Below are 22,160 nucleotides of genomic sequence, written 5' to 3' on the forward strand. Positions count from 1 at the left end.
TACTGCTTCCGGTCTACTTTCTTCTTTTTCCCCCGTTTCTCTTCTCCTCCATCGGGCTCCCAAGACTCGCACCCCGGGAGGAGCGCTCTTCTTCCTTCCCGCTCCTCGGCCGCAGCGATTCGGACACCTTGCCTCTTCATCCGACGCGCCTGCGCACACCGTATCCGCAAAACTCTGAACGCGCGCTAGGCGCGCGCGCACCCCAAACTTTTCTTCTGCCACCTCCCCTCCTCCTCTAAGTGTTCGCGCTCCCTAAAAAACTGTGCGTGCGTGTGTGGGACGTTCCGACCGGCAGCCTCTCTTCCTCGGCGCGCCAGTTTTCTCCCTTCTTACCCCGGTAAACCCCGGTCGCCCGGCCATGCACTTGCCGTGCACCGTCGGTACCCACCTACCGGGCCACCACCAGCAGCCGCAGCGAGAGACTGTGATACCGGGCCCCATCTCGTCCACTTGTGGCTTTCGAGACAGCGGCGGTGGCGTCGTGATGACCTCTTCGGCGGCTTCGACGACCGCGACGACGGACCTGGCCTCGATGCTCCCGGGAGAGCGGGCCCTCACCCAGGTGCTGGCCGAGCACCCGGGAGAACTGATGCGCACGGGAAGCCCCAACGTGGTGTGCTCGGTGCTGCCCAGCCACTGGCGCTCCAACAAGACGCTGCCCATGTCGTTCCGCGTGCTGGCGCTCAGTAGCGACGTCTGCGACGGCACGCTGGTGACGCTCAGGGCGGGCAACGACGAGAACTACTGCGGGGAGCTGCGCAACGCCTCGGCCGTCATGAAGAACCAGGTGGCCAAGTTCAACGACCTGCGATTCGTCGGCAGAAGCGGGCGAGGTGAGGAGTGAATTTGTTTTTTTTTATTTACCCTTTGAACCTTCACTTCAAGCCAGTCTTATACGGTGCGAAGTTCCGTGGCAATGTGGTAGCAGTCTGGTCAAATATACTCACATAAGAGGAGCCGGTGATAATTGTAGGTATGATGAATATTTGTTCACTAATCCCTAGGGCGAAATCTTCAATTAGAGGACACGCAAAAATGCGTGTGCTTGGTGAAAAGGGACATGCTTTAGAGCGCTATGTACACACACTATCACGAAACAGGACATTCTCTGTTTCAAGAAAAGGAGCTGAATTGTGTATTGTGAGTGTATACAGAACAAATGTAAACAACGTAGAGTAAACCAAGGGAGCTGTATGACGCCGCTTCTGCGGTTCGTTGTATTGTAAATGGCAGAGTGGTCTCTATAGTACTATACGTATATACAACTGTGAGAAAGCGCGAACCTGTGCGACATTCACAACAAACTCTGAACGAACTGCGACATGTTTCTAAAATCGATAGTTGAACGTAAACCCGTCTGGTCAGGAAGAGCCGTGAAGACAATCAAAACAACGCACTGACCACGATTAAAAGCAAATAAAAGCACGATGGGAGCCAAAACGTCACGATTTTATTGTATTTTAATCGTAATCAATGTGGTTTGTCTTCTGGGACTTGTTTAAAAAAAGTTTATCTACTCTACGTACAAAAACATGATAACATTTCGGTAATACATAGTACATATACATAGTTTATTACATATAGATGTACATAGTACTACATACATACCTATCGGCACAGTGGTGTGTCAGGACAAACATCACTGTCCTTTGCGTATCTGAAAAATGATGTGCTCAATGTGACTGTGCTTAGAAACAGTGGTTAATGATTTTGAGTACTTGGTATACTCTACTATGGAAGAGTGCAAGGCCGTCCCTTAGGCTTCATACTTGATAAGGCCGCGTCGAAAAAAAAAAACGTGTGTTTAGAAAAAGTGGTTAACGATTTTGAGTTCTTGGTACTCTACTATGGGAGAGTGTAAAGCCTTCCTGAAATGCAGAAAACCGGATGCTGAGTGCTATTTGCAGCTGTCCTGAAATGCATGTACACCCTCTTTATATAGTTATACGAGGAAGAACGTTCTTAATAATAATAATAATAATAATAATAATAATAATAATAATAATAATAATAATAATAATAATAATAATTGTAATAATACTTTATTCTGGCATGTGTACATGTATTCTGGCATGTGTAATACTCTATGTGGCATGTGTTCTTGGCCGCGTTATTCAACAGACTGGAGTTTTCTGTTTTTTTCTCACACTGAATTAACTTCTGGTGCATTCTATAGCCAAATTACGATGTAATACGCAAATAGCACGTACTCTTTATTTTTACTTCCGATCCCGAGGATTATCTGAGTTGGGGGACATTATAAGATCACTTAAATAACTCATATGATACACACCGACAAGGTTTCCTTGAGTGGCATTTCGCCAAAGGTGTCCTTGAACACTCGTTGAAGATGGATGCAGTACCTAAAGGAACTGTAGTCGTTCTAGACGACTACGACGCCATCACTGGGACTTTTCAAACGAAGCTCGGGCACAGTGCCCCACAAGTGTCGTGGACGATGTAGGTTGGGCCGCAAAAAAAAAAAAGAGAGAGAGAGAGAGAGAGAAATATTTTGTTTCAGGTTCACTAATGCGTAACCGGGGGAATGACGAAGCATGAATGCGTGCCATTGTTGCGTTTAAAAAAAGTGCAGCGATTTAGAGTACCCGGCACTCTACTATGGGAGAGCTGAAAGTCATCCCGCGAGCCTCACAATGAGACCGCATCGACAAAAATGAGAGAGAAAGCGAACCGCTTTACTCTCACATGTGAACTATGTGTGTTTAGAAAATTTTTAACAATTTACAGTACGACGCACTCTACTATGGCAAAGCATAATGGCGTCTCGTGTGAGTGGCCTTATGTTTAGAAAAAAATGTTTAACGATTTAGAGTACTTCGTACTCTACTATAGGAGTGCACTGAGCCGTCCCGCTAAAAAACTCTTTCCCCGCGAAGTTTTGCTATTCAGTGTTTTACTCACCACTGGTCCACAAGGAGACAAATTGATGACTTCACCGTAGAGACTCACGTGTGTGTTCCTGGTTTTTGATCAGATAATTGAGCGTCGTGATAAGTTTCTTAGGGGATTCTAACACCGCCCTCTAAATCGAACATATTATTTTAGGCAGTCACAAAGAACCTTTAATCATATAGTATGCATAGTATAAACCGCCGTTGAATCTATAGTGACATTTGTCTTATTTTACCGTATGATGAACCGTGACGAAGGCATGATATGCCGAGACCCTAAGCTGCTTTGCCCGAAGTACACACATAAATAAAAAATAAATAAATAAATAAATAAATCCGGCTCTTCTGAGCGCTGATAAATGCAGCCCTCTAATGTGCACCACGGTCACACGCATATTCGTAGGCACCGTTATCCAATATCTGATCGCTTTAGGTCATGCGCTTGTCGGAAATCTGATTTCTTAACGAGGTGGCTTGTCATTTCACGTTGCCAGATTTCATCCTCGCCTGGTTAAGAACGCACGGCTGTCGTTGTTGCGTTCAGCAATTGAAGTGTTTGTGCTGATAAACCTGAGGCTGATGGTCATATTCCAGGCATAGAAGGAGGAAACAGTTTGGAGGAAGGATTTAGACAGAAAAAAAAAGTACATTAGAACGTCCGGCACGTTCATGTCCCCATTTTTTCGGTAAGAAAAAACCTAAAGATTTTTTTTCAAATAATCCTACTTAATCAGCATCAATAATTACGTATTCACAAAAAGATGAACACGAGTTATTATATCTCTATAGCATGCCGTTTTATGCTAGAAAGATGAAGCCCACATTTGTCAAGAAATGAGTTTGGAGGAAGGAATGCTCCAGAAAGAAAGGTACATTAGAGCGTCAGGTACGTCCGCGCCTCGTTTCGTGTCCCCATTTTCCCGGTAAGAAAAGGGCTAATATTTTTTATAACTCTACTTAAACAACATTTATGCTTATATATTCACAAAAAGATGAACATGACTTATTATATCTTTAGAGCATGTCGTTTTATCCTAAGATAATGCAGCCCACATTCGTGATCAAGTTAGTTCTCGAAATCATTCAACGCAGCCGCTTATATGGCAGCAGTTTTGGCTTTTCTCTCGTAGATAAAAGTGAAATCGCATTTTTTTTTTTTTTGAGGAGGCATTTGTTGTCTGCTCGTTTCGTTCTCTTCTCGGCAAATGATGCATGGAGTCATGAATATTACGCTCTTTGAAATAATTATCGCACACAATATTTTCAGTAAACCAGGTTTGTGAAGTGCTGAACGCCGTGCGAAGGATATGCCCTATACTAATAAAACGAATTATTGCGCCGCGGACAACACACTCCAATAACTCCTCGTTGCACCTATATTTGTATAGTTATAAGACATTGTTGTGATTATGATACATCACTAATAGGCGTACGCAGGGCACGCTTTCAGGGGTGGGGGAAGGGGAGGTTTGTCACTGCGCACCCTTCCCTGTCATGTGAATGTATGGGGCTGACCTTGCGCACCCCCTCTCTTAGGGGACCAGGGTGGGGGTGCGCCCCCCCCCCCCGCGAGTTTTGCATGCCTCTGACGTCACCTAGAAACAGGGCGCCGTTTTTCTTGCCGTTCTTGTATCTGAAAGAATTGTCACAAGTGCACGAAACTACATAATTTCAGTATGGCGTACCTAAGTGGTGAACGCCGTTGGCATTACGCTGCTATGATCTAACCGTGAACATGTGTTACATCTACCACGAAAAAAACATGACCTGTTAGCATCTGGTACCGATGAGCAATATAACACCATGATTGCATGACAGCGCCGGGACAATCATACAGAGTTTCTACATACCAGTGTTTGACGAACTGAGCCTTCAATGGTAGGAGTCAGCCTACTCCATAGTAGCACAAAGATGCGAACTCAAATGTCGATCAAGTGAGTTGTGTCATAAATACGAATAAAGATAAACAGAAGTGATTCAGCTATGCCACAAAGTATAATGAAAACTGGCATGAAAATGGGAAACCCTTACGCACGTTATCGAACGCTTACGTGTACTGTGAACACTTAGTCATAACACCGCGGTGAACACAAATGTAAGGTTCTCCTGGCGAGTATTGCGAAAAATTTTCTTTGCCAATTGATCTGAGTAAACGTATGAATAAAGTATGATGCTTGCATACTTCAAAAACTTTCAAAGCTATACAGTGAAGAGAAAGTGTAACAAAAAATGTTAAAAATATGAGCTTGATATGCTATACGCCGTCTCTCTTGATATGCTATACGCCGTCGACAACAGTTGAGCGGTGGTTTGAAAGGCGTTATGAAAGAGCACTTGAGGAAGGCACGTAAGCTAAACTCGTCGTTCGTCGCAGTTTTTATCGAAATCGGTAATATTGTTTGTGCGAAATTCATCGCAGATGACTATACCACCGTTGCTGCATCCCTGGAACAATATCCAGCCAACAAGAGGTGCTTATTAGGCATGCAATGAGTAAAAAAAAGAGGCAGTAATAATAATAATAATAATAATAATAATAATAATAATAATTGGAGGTTTACGGAAAGACCACGATATGATTATGAGAGACGCCGTAGTGGAAGAATATCGGAATTTGGACCTCCTGGAGTACTTTAGCATGCCCCTGTAAGCATACAATCCTCTAACATATGGAGGGAGACGATCTTACCTCTTGCGCAAAGGTCAGGAACGGGACGAAACTTGGCCTCCGCATCCCTTCTCGTAAGGTACAGCTTTGTTGTCAATAGTAAAGCGCGCTAATAATAATGTCTGGGGTTTAACATTCCACAACCACGATACGATTAAGAGATACGCCGTAGTGGAGAGCGATAATTTCGACCACCTTGGGTTCTTTAACGGGCACCTATGTCGAAGCACACGGGCCCCAGACATTTGCGTCCCCATCGAAAATGCAGCCGCCGTGACGGGACCTCTGGGTGAGCAGTTGAGTGCCATAACCACCGACCACCGCGGCGAGGCAGTGAAGCACGCTTACGACCACAATAAAAACAAAGCGGCATTTCGAGATGGGCATTGGTCCAAGTTCCCAATCATATTCAGTCTCGCTCACTGGTGCGCAGTACGCCTCGCAGTCGTCGTTCTTGCGGTTCCCGCTTGTGCACTAAAAAAGAAAAGACAGATTTAAAACATGAATTGTCAGTTTGTTTTGGCTACAGTCAGTGACTAGCTTCAGCCCTTGCAGCGCGAAAACCGAAAACGACGGTATTCGCCTCTCGGAGTGTTGCAGAAAGGTCTGCATACGTTTACTGGCAACAACAGCATTGCTATCACGTAACCATGTTAAACATTCATTACGCTACCATCCAACGTTACCATGTGTATCCTTGGAAAACGTTACACATGCTATCAGTCATGCGGAAAATTATCTGGCCCGCAGCCCCACTGAAACTTCCTTCCTGTGGTGAAAGGGAGCAGGGACAAAACACCGAATTGGCGTACTACATTAAGGAATAATACCATACTTCACAGGGCTAAAAGTCTAACGGCCCAGCCGGAGAACATAAACGCAGTTAAGACTCTCTTTAAGGCAACCCGGCATGATATCACCCTCTGAAAAGGTTTCACTGCAATGTCTCCCGCACACACGCACACCGTGTGCATTGTGGTCAGCCTCAATGGCTTCCAGTGAAGAGTGAACCGGTTCCATAAAAACAGAGCAAAAACAAGAAAGTGAGCCTTTCCTCCGACCAACCGCAGGGAGCAAGCGAGCGTCAGTGAAGGAACTGTCCACAACAAATATCCCGGGTGGACAGGGCCCAGAAGTGGCAGTGGTCATCAGGAGGAGAACCACTGGACTCTGGCACCTGCAACGCGTCCACTTCGACTAAAGTGAACAGCGAGCAGTGAAACAACAATGGATGATGTTTAGGAGCGAAGCAAGAACACACAATGCAGAAACGGTGGCGCACGCGCGGCATTATGGAATGTCTGCCTAAAATGAGGGCCCGCGGAGTTCGACCTATCTAAACCGGACCGTCCACTCGGCACGGACAACACACGCCGGACACTTGACCACTCCAGCGGGGGGTGGTGCGGCCGGAGGGTGGTCGTCACAGATAGATTTGTCACTGTTTCCTCGTTCCTCTGCAGTTCGAGACGTAAAAGGCGTTTAGGCTACAATCTGCCTAAATAGGCGACGAAATGTCTCCGTTTAGGCAGAGTGGACAATTTTCCAGGTTGCTTTGTCCAGCCGATTAGTCTTGAGATCTGTCGTCTAAAGTGACGGCGTCGTTAGCTAACGGTCGCCGCCTCTGGTCATTCATCCTTTTGACAGCGCCCATGCACAAATGACTTGCCCGCCGACCGGTGGTGCACGTGCGGTGCAGAGAGCGGAAAAACCACTCGGCCGAGCCACAATGGTCGCACGTTTCTACCCGCACGTATGCAAGTATAAACAGCCATAGCACGCGTCAGTAATGTGCGTATGGTGCGCGGCTGCACGCATTTTCGTGTGTACATACGTTAGCTAATGAATGAGTCGATCTGAAAGAGATAAAAAAAACAAATAATGACGTAGCCCAGGGAAATGTTTAACGGGTTTGAGCGGTTCAGCGAACCGACAACGTGCAATGACGCACGTGTAAGCACGTTACATGAATCGTTAAGTGCCCGTTTGGACAAACGGCTCCAGAATTAGCTGATGCCAACGCGTATAGAGCAATTTCGATACCTGTCAAGTGATTGTACGTAATGTACAGTACTGAAAAGGATCGCATGATCGAAACTCGGCGTCTCGTCTTCGTTTCTTGTTTTCAGCTTTTGTGACAAATACGACTTCAACAGTGGTTTAAATATAATAAAGAACTGGTATGAAGTTGAATTGCATAGATATTAGTGATCCTTCTTCAAGTAACTATTTCCCGTTTTTTTCTGTGGACGGATGTTTGTCTACATAAACAACAAAATCACAAACTTTGATCACAAAAAACAAACTTTGAGCATTATATGGTTGCCACGTTTAACTCGCTGGGCGTAACCTCCTTGATTTTAGTAAAATTTAGCGAGTGTTGGGCCGCAGTTTCATGAACTATAGAGGTGGCGAAAAGTGGGAACAACACACGAAGTGCAGGTCGTAAGAGAGTTCACGCGTACCGCTCCTCTAGTCCGGCTGTGCCACCTCTCGTTTAAGCCTTAGAATGTCTGCTAGATGGCGGTACTTGTATATGATGAATATTTGATGAAAAGATGCCAGATGGCGGTACATGAAGTGTTCACTAGATTGACGGATGGATGGACAGACGCACGAACGGAGAGACAGACATATGCACAGACTGATGGATGGATGGATGCACGGACAGACGAATGGACGCACAGACGGACGAATGGACGCACAGACGGACGAATGACGGACGAATGGACGCACAGACGGACGAATGGACGGCAGCGCAGATGGACTGACGGATGCTTCGTCCCACTCATAATAATGGACTCCGTGCGTATGGTCCAATTTTTTTAGGCAGATGTTGAGTGAAAACGCGTACATATATGGTTCCCTCATGTCGGGGCCCAGATGGAACTCACACACCCCATCATGCCTTGTTCGGTAGACACTAGTGCGCGAAGCGTGCTCTACCTGCATTACAATGACGCGCCCATTCCGTTCCCTCACGCGCACCTGGATTTAGATAAGGACTTACGGCACAATAAATCGGAACGCAAAGTAGTGAGCAAGGCATACAGCGTATTGGGATTACTATAGCGTTACACGCAGCTAGTTTTGCCAATGAGATAGAGCCAACGAGAGTTAGTGCAGAATACATAAGTATAATGTAAAGCTTAGAAGCGCACGTATATGTGTAATGTTTCGTCGTATACACTTTCGAAATCTGTGATCTGTGTTAGAGTTACAACGTTTTTTTTTTTTTGCGATTGTGCATGCGTGTGCGTGTGCACTTATATCCGCACCCTGGTCCATTACTCCGCGACAGCCGGTTAATCCTTTCGGCGCGTGACCGCACCACCGTTGAACGTATACCTGTCTGTGTAAAGCTCATATGGAAGTGCACATGTCCAGCCGTGTATATAAATATACACAGAGCGACCTGCACTGAAAGTAGTGGGATTAGAGAAGTACAGAGACGCGTTTGATTGTACAAGCGGTAGGCAGCAACTTAATTGGTCTAGCAGCGAACGAGCTTCAGACCAACACGTTCGTTCAAACGCAGACCAGAACTGCCCCGGAAGGATTAACCAGCTGTCGGCAACCGTGAACTCTTGTTCATATTACCTTTTCCATTCGCGTGTTTATCCTGAACCCTACTTTAACACCTACAGGATGTGTGGCGTGCAATCACGTGAACGGCTTGCTGAGGGATTTGCAATCTGCACTTGCAGCCATGAGGCTACAAAGGACAAGAAGAGTGGGTGGCGTGAGTTCGGAGACATTTTTGTGAGCTCTCCCTAGATGGATATGGAGGCAGATTGTTTTAGTTTGGATAAACAGGAAAGCGAGCGTATATAGCCAACGGGAAAGCGAGATTGATCGAGCGTGTACAGCAGTATTGCAAGCTGTGTGAAATGGCACTGGTGTCTGCGACATTTCACATTCCGCACGTAATGATTTGGTAGATTTGCAGAAACAAAGTAAGGAGGCATGGAAATATTGACCAAGCGTGCGGTTGTTGCTTTTGAAACACTGGCAAGTCCGATAAAACAGAAGCCGCATGAAATGCACCTGATTGCCAAAGTTAAAATTTTTATCCTTGTCTGTTGATCCTTGTTCATTACAGTCTGTGTAAGAAGCTTAGAGATTACTATGTCTGAGAAAAAAGTTTTGAATTTCCCTCTCTCATTCCTTCCGCATGTGCAGGGTAGCACGCCAGAAGTGCCAAAGGGGTTAACATCCCTGCCTTTCCTCTCTCATTTTCCTTCATTCCTTTCAATTTATGAGCTATTAGTCACTGTATTCGGACAATCTGCACAATACATAAAGTTAGCGCATTCTCGAACAGGGCGACAATCTAAATTCAAGGTCACCTACCGAAGCAACGGAAATGTTCAGGTATTTCTTGTATCACGTGGTCCCTAAGCTATAACGATAACGCTTCTTGAGACATGACATTCAAATCTACAGCTGTCTACCTATACTATAACGTCTATTTCAAAATTAAGCACCTACAGCATTGCACATAGAAAGATGAGCACACACACGCTATGAGTCTCATGGCTCCTCTGCTGGACTGTTCACTGCACAGTATACATGTTCAGACGACGACGACAACAACAACAACAACAACAACAACAACAACAACAACAACAACAATAATAATAATAATAATAATAATAATAATAATAATAATAATAATAATATCTGAGGTGAGGTTTAACGTCCCAAACCATGATATGATTATGAAGGACGCTGTATAGTGGAAGGCTTTCCGGAAATTTCGACCATCTGGTGTTCTTCAACGTGCACATCACACCTGCAGTACACGGTCCTATACACCCTTTCGCCGCCACCGAAATGCGACCGCCTCAACCGGTATCGAACCCGGGACCTGGTACGTGCTCAGAGATGTCTGACGAACTATAGCTAGGTTACGGAACCATTGTTCCTCACGTCCATTTCTCTTTTGTTTTGTAGTAATCGCAGGAAATGCTGGTCGCTGGTCACACCACGCCGGTGATTCTTGTACGTCAATAACACAAAGAACATCAGCAACAACAGATGCACAGGGTGAATCTGACCATCTTTATTCCGCATCGGCGAGCGCGAACTGACGATGGGTATATATATATATATAGATGATGGTTGAAGGCACTGTTCTCACCTACCATGTCTTTCGTTTTTCCGGCCGACAAAAATGGAGAAATCAAACAGTCTTGGTAGACTGTGCGCGGGCATCGGCGTTGCAGAGCCGTGCTTCGAAGATTTCACGTCATTTATATCCTCCCATAGCTTCCGCGCCCGTGAAAAAAAGAGCTTTAGGCCCCGCTGGATATCGGGCGGGAAGTGAGCGCCTATTGTTTCCGCCATCCGGACGGGCATCTCGATCTCGATCAGGGCGCAGATATCGGCGTGTAGCCGCCGCACCACACGCTAGGCCTCGATTTTTTCCCGCTGCCGAATTTGTGGGCCCGCCGTCATTGGAAGGGATGGGAGCTGCAGTGGAGGAGAAAGTGTACTGCCGCGTTTTGCTTCGGCACCGCATGAGGTTCGCCTCCTGTCGGCCAGTTGTGCTGACCGAGGCGAACGATTCTTCGCTATAGTGTACGTGGCCCGGTCTTTGGTTACTACCGGTTTAAAGAAACGCTCCCTTTACGTATTGTATCAGCCGTCCATGCGGACATATGTACGATATAAAGATGAGAAACTCAACTCAGAAATACAATGGCAAATTGAAATACACGATCAGTTCGTCTAAAGTATATAGCCAATAAAGACTTACGATTACTTATACAGATGTAATATCAGTATCGTTTGTTGACCTTCTTTTCTTCACCAGCAAATAAAATATAAAAAAACATTCTTTCTTTCATTCCTTAAGTCTTTCATATTGCATGGACCGTAGCATACGGCTGTGATCAGTACATAAGCTATACATTTCATACAGAACGCGTTCAGAACGCGTATATGCGAACACAGCACTCGCCCCGCAAAGCGAATTTGTCAGCCTTTCACGGACAATAAAAGGTTTGCTACTCCACAGTAGCAATGCCACTAATGTGTAATGCAGCCGCTTTATGTCTCCCCCTCGCTTTTGCTGATCGCTACCCCTGCAGCCGGTGTTCTCCAAACTGGGGCGTCGTCCATCGCTTCGATTGGCGGCTCGTGAGAGCGACGCGCGAGGTAAACGAGCCACCATTTGTTATCGGGGAGCGCTTTCTTCGAGGCCGAGTCGGGCCCTATACTTGGCCCCGGCGAGCCCACGGTGCGAACCAGCAGCTTGAGTGAAGAGCTCCTGCGCTTGTACAAAGGGTCTGTCCGCCGACCTTAATGGTTTCGGTGGTCACCGGATCGGCAGGATGACCCCGGGCCGAGATCGGTTTCGCGTTTGGCTATCCATTTGTCTATCAACCCGGCTCCTCTGGGCTATTTATTGCATCCTCGCCTACACCTGCTGGTGGTCAGCTTCTTGTAATCGTTCTTGTTGCTTTCAGCACTTTTTCTCATAGCTGAAAGAAATCTTGTTACATTGTTGCTTGGTTCATTTATGGACTCCTAACCTTCCTTTTTTTTCGCGTCATTGCGTCATTGTTATTAAATGTGCTCTATCGAATTTATGCGAGTCACACACACACACACACATTTTATATATATATATATATATATATATATATATATATATATATATATATATATATATATATATATATATATATATATAGCTTGTTTTCTTTGTACCGATGCCGAAATCGGGTGCATAGCATTCCGTCGGGTAGTGCTCTCTTTACAGTTCTTCGGCTAAAAAAATAAACGCTTTGAATTCGTGCTTTATGCGGTCTAATAAAGTTCATGAGCTAAAAAATGATTTATAATTCTTCACGCGAGCTGTCCTGAACACCTAAGACTTCGGCGTTTCGGGTTATGATGGTGTACATATATAGGTGCCGAGTACAAAGGAACACACCGGCAGGTGATTGCAAGATTTATAGCTGCACGCGTCATGTGGTAAGATGTGGACATAGTGTACCAGCAACCACTGAGCATGTTCTATAGCGGAACGTTGGAGGAGTGGTGCAGCTTTGGAGGTGGGTGCAGTTTGCAATCCCTAAAATTTGAGTTTCAGGGCCGTGCGGCGAAGCGTAGTTATCAGCAAATGAATCTGGGCGCTTGATTGTATTATGTGTTTTAATAGGAATACACGTCACCTAAATGAAAGTATCTAACAAGGCGAACACTTCATTTAGAAAAACGACTACTTCGATGTGTAAGTGTACTTGACATTGTAATCCAGAATGTATAAAAAAAAACCATTTAGAGCACGCGGATATCTTTATAATAGATGAGCATGAGCTTCAGTGATTCGGGCTCCGAAATACCTCACTGCAATCTTTAACACGAAACAATGTTGCAAGTTAGTCCTCGTTGGAACGAGTCATTCGTAAAGGCACTGATCGGGAACACGAGACATACGGCCATGGCACAGCGAGAGAACAGATACGCAGCGCTAAAGCTAACACACGGCTTTGTTCTCGTATGCCCTCCTCCTTCGTCTCGCCGCTGATTTTCCCTCCTAGGTATACAGCGAGCCACGGCACAAAGTTTGGCGCAAGAGCAGTCATTTCACATTGTGACCGACTCTACCAGGGAAGTCGCCTTTCTGAAGCCCGGAAGAACCTCCGTGCACGTGAAAGAGAGGGTGGGCCTATAGCGGGGATACAGCAAGACTGGTATGAATGATACTTAAAGAAATAGAGTGGGAAGAGGAAGGGGGGGGGGGGGCATGCCGGTGGTGCGAAGAACGGGCGGCCCGAATTGAGAGATCACCGCGAAAATAAAGCGTCACTAGGCTGGGCAGGCGAGCGAGAGTGCCACGACTGGAATGGCGGTGCGTGAATAAAGGCAGAGCGCGTGTATGGGTTGGTCCCCGGATGTATTCACCTACAGGCCCCGAGACGCGCGGCACCCCGCAGACCAGAGTGGTTTCGGGCGCGACGAATACACCGAGGAATAATACGGAAGGGGGCGTCGCTACAATGACCGCAGCCGTCGCGCCATACAGCGGGGAAAGGTAAAATGAGGGCGCAGCAGGTAAGGAGGAAACAAAAATAAAAAAAATAGAGTAAGAGAAAGGCACTGGTATGGCGAGACAAGATGGCTGCCGGTTGAAAAGGGCTGTTCCATTGCACCATAGCTTGCCCGCTTCAGTAGCAGAGACGCCGCTCCCCTGAACTTTTCAGGCACCCTGAAGCGTTCACGTCTTCTCAACGGTCCGAACTCGCACGGCTATAGACGTCGAGGCGCCGTATTCTGACATTCGTCCAGCGTTCGATCAGCGTTTGTAGGAAGAAGAATCCGGCAGAAATTTGCAATCGTCAAGGCACCATAACTGATGGTTTCTTCATTAAAAATATCAACATTAGAGTTCCCTATATTTAGCACCGTTACAGCCATACATAGGGTAACAGCTTATGACGGCAAGATCACGTGAATGAGCAGTTGTTTGTTCCATCAGTTTATATATGGTTCCTTGATCTGTTCCTCTATTTACCTAAATATAGCTCTCACCCTATCACCCGAAGTTAGTGCACTTCCATTTTCTAACACCAGAGCACCTCCAGCAGAGCATTCGTGCTATTCCCTAGGAGGAAGAGAGACGTAAGTGTTCGGTGTTATGAGGTCTATGCGAACGGTCTTGTTTTGCTCTGAACTAAAAGAAAACAGTAACAAAATTGCGTACATATGGGTATTACACAATCTTCGCAGCGTACTTTTCGTGCACCGAAAGTGACTACTGCGGTTATACAACTAAGTTTCGATTCCATTCATTCATGAAAAAAAAAAAAAACATGGCACGATTATGAGAGATGGCATAGTAGATTAGTCCGAAAATACGGACCCCCTAGGGTTCTCCATCATGCACCTGAATCTAAGAACACGGGTCTCAAGGATCTTCGCCTGCGTCGAAAATGCGGCCGTCGCTGCTGGGATGTGATCCCGCGAACTTTGAGTCAGAAGCCGAGCCCAGTAACTGCCGTACCTCCACGGCCACTAGTGAAGAACGTGTCAGTGCACTATAATTCACAACGACCCGGCGCAGCAAGTCTCTAAATTGAGATGGCAACCGTCAATGCTACGTATACGGTCTATAGGCGCGTAAAGATCGTATATACGTGTTTCTAAGCCGGAAGGAGAATTGTCGTCCGCACGGTACCGGACGTCCGCCTATGAGAGATCGCGTTCATTGCAAGACGTACGCTCACGGTTCTCTGCGAAGAGCATAGTACGGCGGATTTACTCGCAATCACTGCGCAGCTTGGCGGCTCCCGCAACTTATAGATCAGGGAATTAGGCGAAGCCGCGTTGACAATACGGTGGGAAACGAAAGAAGCCGCCCCGGGGATTAAAGGAGAAGTCGCGGTCCTCTTGCTCCGGCGTCAGTCGTTTCTATAGTTTGATGGATGGGAAACTGGTCTTTCGTCGATTTTCCTTTTTCTTTCTTTACCTTCTTTTATATTGTACACCACCGTGGAAAAGGAAGTCCCTTCAAGAAAAGAAGAGAGAGCACGCTTACGAAAAGTTTGCTCGTTTCGCAAGTTTAACCGGTGGAGGCGAAACTTCTTGAGGTCCATGTACTCAGATTTGGGTGAACGCTGAAGAACTCCCGGGTAGTCGAAATTTCCTGAGCCTTCCCCTATGCTGTCCTACATAGCCATATCATGGTTTCATGGTTTTGGGATGTTGAGCCTCTGTAGTTATTATTGAAGTTCAACTAGTCGGATCTGTGACTGAGCCGCGGTCTTGCATGCGTTTCTTCTCGAGGTCCATCGCGTGAACGCAGTAATGTAGTATGGTTACAACATTTCATTATTTATTTTTTTATTTGGGCATTCCTTACCGAAATGCGCACGGAAGGGGCAAAAGCAGAGAGCGTCTCTTGACTATAGGCCCACTCTTCGTGAGGCACCTCGGGCGAGTACAGCAAAACAGTACATAGAAAATTCAGGATTGTACATACAAATTATACTAAAAAATGACGATCATTACAACAAGCGCAGAAAATATCGGTTGAAGATTCAAACAAAGCTGTTCCTTAGAGATAAATGCGAAAACGTTATCAGCACTATTACCATATATTGAAGTACATACAATTTGCGTGTATATGGTAAACAATGATAAAAACAAACATTACATCAGATATATCTGATACATTACCCATCTTCAGCACACGCACCCTATATGTGAGGTTTTGCGTCTTCAAACCACGGTATGATTATGAGGGATGTCGTAACGGAGGGCTCCGGAAAGTTTGAGCATCTTGTGCTCTTTAACGTCCACTGACATTGCACGGTGTACATGGGCCTGTATACCATTTCGCCTTCATTGAAATGTGACCACCATGGCCGGGGTCGAAACCACGACCTTCGGGTCAGCAGCCGAGCACACCAGCCACCAATTCACTGAGACAGACTAATGTAGAAAGATATATATCGTATATGTTCATAGTGGTCACAAACGTTTTGCTCTGGTAATATTGTAACGGGGAGGAAGGGCGTTGCTAATTATATTTACGAGGTATACACCGATGTACACTCGGAACCAGGCGTGCGAGATGAAGGCAACTCCACGCGAAATCGGAGAACGTCGTTTTCGTTCATGCTGTCTCTGTCTTCATTTTCGGTAGCGTATTGTAACAATATGTCCCGAAAATACTTTTCGCTGTATCAAAGCGTCAGCTTCGGCCATCGCCATTTTTTTTAACCTTAAGCACCGTCATTCATCGACAAAACTTTCCTCTTCTCGTTCATTTGACACTGCTTTGACAAACAAGCTCGCAGAAAAAAAATTAATCTGCAGCATCAGGCAGCCCTTGTTCCATTAATGTTCAAGTATATATTTAACTTCGTGTTTTGTTCACGTATGTATTTTAGCTCAGGCACTTAGATATATTGGGGAGAAATTCATATAATGTAAACGATCTGGGGTTCATTAAAGGGCACTGCCATCGCACAACGCATGAGCCTGTAGCATTTCACTTCCATTCGCAATGCGGCCACCACTGCAGACCTGAAGCCTCTTTCGCGTCAGAGGCAGAGTATATTGCACACCCAGTGTGGCTCCTCGGACATCACTTTCGTGTGAGCTTGCATACCATCACATGCATTGCAACACAGCAGACATCACCCAGAAATTACATTCCCTGTCAATGACTACGCTAAACAACTTCAGCAATGTCACGCCTATCTTCCCTTGACCTCCCAGTATTAGTTATATTTCGAACCCCTCAGCAAGCCCTTGGCATCCCTATACAGTGATTTATTGTCTGATATCACATTCGCACTGACGGACATATATATGAATAAACTCGATACAGGCGCACACTTCCGTAACGTGCGTTTTAATTAGGCTTTAGTTGATCTAAAGGCGGGCTCAGCTACCTTCCAAAAAGCATAACGTTAGCACGCGTGTTTTTGGCGAAAAACAAAGGGGGGGGGGGGGCACATTCACGAAGTGAATGATGATGACTGGGCGAAACTGTGGGATCGTTCAGTGTTACCGTGAATCAGCCGTAACATTGACCCCTCAAGCATGTAAATGAGTGACAAAGCGGTGTACAGGTATACACAAGATTTATTGGTCATAAATGGTATCTTGCGTTGAGTTGTGAATTTCGTTTTGCCTTCATTATAACTGCTTTGTGGTATCGTACCTAACCTCATGTTGGCAAAAACGAGGTTTGTGCGCGTTCCCCCGGTGGTTGTTACATGTTGCCATTCATACGAAACGCGTCGTAGAGCACATCGAGACGTCATATATACTGCACAAGCCAGCCGTCAGTGATTATCATCGTCATCACAGCTACAACGCACGCGAATGGACATTGAGCTTCAACATTACGGAGCTTCGCCCCTAAAAGAGTTATGGAGCAAATGGTGCCTCCGCGGTCGTCAGTATAGCTTCGTTCTAAAACAGGGAACAGGAGCTGCAGATATTTTCTGTTCATCGAATCCAAGTTGTTTGCGAGCAGAAACCGAACGCAACGCAACTACTGTTAGTCTTGATTGGTTCTGCACCCTTCCGGAAAGGCCACCTTCCCGGAAGACTGCTGCACTCGTTCGCCTTTACGGAGCGGTGCCTCTCCGTGCAGATATGCCGTCGCGATATGCCGACCGCAGAAGGCTGTCCTTGCCGCATGAAGAAGTGTGAGCCACTACGAAAGTGGAACTGCTTTCTTTCGCCCACACAGTTTTTCTTTATCTCCTTATCTGGGTCCCGGCCTTGCATGCGGATCAGCTGCCATGGTTTCGATAAGGTCCTATACCGAGAAGAGTGGAATGTTTAAGAGAAGACAATTGGACATAAACACGTGGCCAAGGTTAGGAACGCGACGCCGATGGTCCGGCGCGGTCAACAGATTTGTCTCTGCCCAGTATACGCTCTTATAGCTGATAACGCTGACCGTAATCATGACGCGTGACACGTAACCACGCGAAGGAAAGTATCCATAGTCCCACTTGCACGTGTGTCTGCGAACCAAGTGCAAATAAACGCACATTGAAGGCAGTTAGAGTGAAATGGTCAAGATAAAGAAACCTTTAAGGTATCGGCACAAACCACCACCTAACAGTGCTATGAACATGCCCAGCAATCTGGGACATCAACTAGTGCGGCAAAGCCGACCCTAGGTGGAAGCGCTGGGTGCAGCTGTAGGGAAAGTGTTCTTCAAAAAAAAAAAAAAAGAAGAATACTGAGCAATGTCCGATTTTTCGCTAATTGAACTTCAGGCTCCTAATCATAGTAATGCTGACAGCGTCTTTATGCTGTACAACGCGATTAGATTTATTCGACCGGCTTGATTTTTTTCTCGACACACGTTTGCGTATCCATTGGAAGTGTATCAGGTGATTAAAAAAAGCTAATTGTACTACAACGGTAAGTTATTCGCTAATTTAATTTTAGTGGTATGTACGGTAGGACAACTTGTTTTTGTGTTCGCAATTTCGTGGGATTACGCTGGGTGGATTTTTTTCCTGGAGACCTTTTCCAGATCAATAGTTCAGAAAAGCAGCATTGCAGGAATAAAAGAATCTCCTGTCGGTATATTGATGAGAAAGTTGACTTTGATCATAATGAAACCTCAGCAAAAGTCTGCAGATGCGATGCACATTAGGTATATGAAGCATCAGAAATTTAATAACTGTAATAAATAATTATCACTAATGTAAACATTTAATTTAAACTTATGGGAGGAAGCTCTCATATGTGGTACAGTACAGACAGTGTTTCAATGTGAACGGTCACGATAAAGTGGTAGATAACAATTTCATATTATTGGTTTTTACAGTTTATTGTTCTCATTAATGAGGACTTTGGGTTAATTACAATAATATATTATATGATATCTTTGTGTTTGGCATACAGATATGAAGGTATGAAATTCCGAAATTGCATTGGCTGACATGACTGAATGAAGAATATAAACAACAGGTCGTAACATTAAACTCACTACACGTATATCACGAACGGTATGATATTTATGCTACAATAAGAGCGCTCTAGCGGCCGTTTCTTTGTTTAAGGTAAGCCAAAAATAGCGAGGCTTGGGAGTGTATGACCAGCATAAAGAGCAGGTATTAGAAATTATGGCATGTATGCTATTTATGGCATGATTTATATATAATCTTCCTGGTGTGCTTGCGGCCGTTTCATTCACAGGATATCTACTAAAATTGGTACGATGTAATGTTACTATGTGACTAATCTAGATGAAAAGTATAAACAAAAAATATCATTACTTGCAAGTCACATGACATGACATAAAATTGATGACTTGACACACAAGTGAGTGAAACTGAGGAAAACATATTGCTTGAATCGTCAAAGACGTTGCTCTCTCTAAATTAAGACGACAACGTAAAACACTGCAAGATACCCAAAGATCGGGACATGCTTTAAGAGCGTGTACTAAAATATCATATCCATCATCGCTTTTTCTTTTCTTTTGCAGGGCAGGTGTCATCAAGCATATATATACCATTAAATGGCGCGAGATATATTGAAAACTACAAAATGCAAACGTGCTGTATATACCAGGCACAGTAACTGTCGTACCTAACGTGTCCAGGAATCGTGGGATTCCGGGAAAAGCATTGAAACGAAATGAAAAAAAAAACTGGCTCTTCTACATTTGCGACACAGGAGGTATTACTGCGTGACGTTTTAAACATTTAGCTATCAATTATGACAAAGCTTCGGAAGCCGGATAATCCTTCCTCGATTCATGGACACCCATAAATTAAGAAGTATGCATATGAGCGATACCATAATGGGAGAGGGGGGGGGGCTCTGGAAAGTTCAGTCACTTAGTGTTCTTAATAAGCGGATCTTAATAAGCGGACATAACACAATCCACGATCGTCTAGCGTTTCGAATCTGAATGCGACCGACGCGGCCCGGATCAAAACTGACTTTTGGGTGAACACCCGAACACCATAACCACTGTTCCACCGCGGTGAACCATAGATGCTCTCAAGCCCGATATTAACCTCTTTGACTTGCCCGTAGGAAGGGGGCGGGGTGATTCATAAATGAAAAGAAGATAAACGTGAGCCCCGTAACTGTCTCTCCGGGGGAGGACACCTCAACAGTAGCTCACGAGCGGTGGGGTTAAGGAGGGATTAAAAAGGATAGGAATTAAAGGTATAGAAATAGGGAGAGGAGCAGGAGGAGAGAGAGGCGCAGGGACAGCCACATACGGAAGTAAGGAGAAGTTAGGAAAGATGGACACGGTCGCACAAGTCCGAGGACGGGGCACCAGTCAGCGAGAGCTCTTGTCGGCGGCAGGAAATGGCGTAGGGCGAGCCAGTCGGCCAGAACTGCACTGTCGTCGGAGATCGCGGGGGCACAACCGGTCGGCACGAAATCCAGCGAGCGATTTCTAGTTCGCACTTTATTCATGGCTTTACCATGTTTGCTTGAACTCCATGGTAGATACTATCGATACTAATGTGTTAGTAACTGAAAAGAATTAGCCAGATATTTTTAAAGAGCATCGTTAAACAGCATGTTTTCTACATTGCAATTTCAATGAACCTGTTGAATGCACATCACGCAATTACCACCATTGTGAAACAGAGCCACTCAGTAATAGCGTTTAAATGAAAATACACACACACATCTAGCAATTTTTCAAAAATAATTTTCCTCTCCCTATGAAATCACACAGCATTTTGTTAAAATTTGACGAGCATAAATATCTGTCGCATTTCAGTTTAGTGAGTTGTAATTGCACGATTGTTATTTAAAAAATCTAGGTATTTCTACACATTCCTTGTTTGTTGTGTCTGAAAAAAATATTGCCCAACACATTACTATAAATTCAGTCTTACAGACAGGCCTCAAAGCATCAGTGTTTTACTGACGATGATTCATAAACTGTTACGAAATGTGTGAAACTGACACTACTTCTTTGTTAAATAGTGTTTCAACGTATATACATTACTGATCGTTGTTTTCTTTATTGGCTTGGATGGGTGACGGCACCATGTCAGGCATTAATTTGCTTTTTTTGTCTATTCTGTCTCTTACATGTTTGTGTGTAATCTAACTCATTAATGATTGATTGATTTATTGATTGATTGATTGAAAAAAAAAACGCGAGTGCGCTTTCAGGCCGGTTTCTAAGCAGGTACTCAAGGAAATAGTGAATTAAAATTTATGTACCTGCAGGAGAGAAAACTCAAAATAGCAAATCACTCCATCGGCACGGACAAAAGAAGCGAATAAAAAAAGTAAGGCGTAAAAGGTACAGCAGTCAACGACTCGAAGAAGGTAGGGAGTGACATAGCGAAATAAAGACGTAAGCTCGCTTTCATAAGACGGCCTAAAAAGGAGCCAGGAAGCAAAAAAATACAGGGACTTAAGCAACGACGTATAGTGAAACAGCTTAGAATCAAGGCTTCCTCGGCAGCTATGGCCAAAGTGTTTTAGAAGCGAAGAAATCAAATAAAGGGCATGTTCCTTTAGCCATGCCAGCAAGTGCTTGTGTTCATCTTTCTACTTAGCACCCCGCGCTAGGAATATTTTAGGAAAAGAAAACCGTAACAAGAAAAAAACAATGAAGAGAAATTAGTGCAACGCGGTTGCCGAGCCGGAAAGCTGAGAAACTTGAATGTCGAGAGCAGTTCACTGCTGCTGCTGCCTCGGCTCTAATGCGGGGAGGCCAGAGTGGTGCGCGGGGGGTTGTGTGTGCATAAAACGAGACGAGAAACGAGACCGAGCCCGGTAAGTGCTCTGCGGCAGGCGAAGCGAGCATCGAACACGGGGCGCTAACCTTGGAAAGTGGTGCGCGTAACACTGCCTGTATAAGCTAGCTCAGGGGAGAGCGAAAACAACAAAACAAAAGAAATCGGCACAGCATTCACCGAATCGCGCAAGGCTGTATCGCAGCAGAGTCGGTGGGCCCCTATATAGCTCGTCCTTCATGACTTGGCTAGGGTTTTACCCTCCAGCCGGTTTCTCTCCTATATCTTGCTTTACTATACTATACCCTACAAAACGCGTTATTTACGGCCTGATTGGAGTCGCCGTCACGCGTAGGGAAA

The 22,160-nt window shown here is 45.2% G+C and overlaps 1 protein-coding gene across 1 annotated transcript in view; it reads left to right on the top strand.

The window, feature by feature from the left end:
• The first annotated feature begins 227 nt into the window (after positions 1 to 227).
• Positions 228 to 22,160, top strand: part of LOC119174733 (uncharacterized) — a 36,403-nt gene continuing 14,470 nt past the window's right edge. Inside the window, exon 1 of the mRNA XM_037425765.2 lies at positions 228 to 833. Within this exon, the coding sequence (XP_037281662.2) occupies positions 359 to 833 (475 nt within the window). The 5' untranslated portion in view covers positions 228 to 358. The remainder of the gene's footprint in view (positions 834 to 22,160) is intronic.

This window comes from Rhipicephalus microplus, chromosome 5, assembly GCF_043290135.1.
Source record: "Rhipicephalus microplus isolate Deutch F79 chromosome 5, USDA_Rmic, whole genome shotgun sequence".
Lineage (NCBI taxonomy): Eukaryota > Metazoa > Arthropoda > Arachnida > Ixodida > Ixodidae > Rhipicephalus > Rhipicephalus microplus.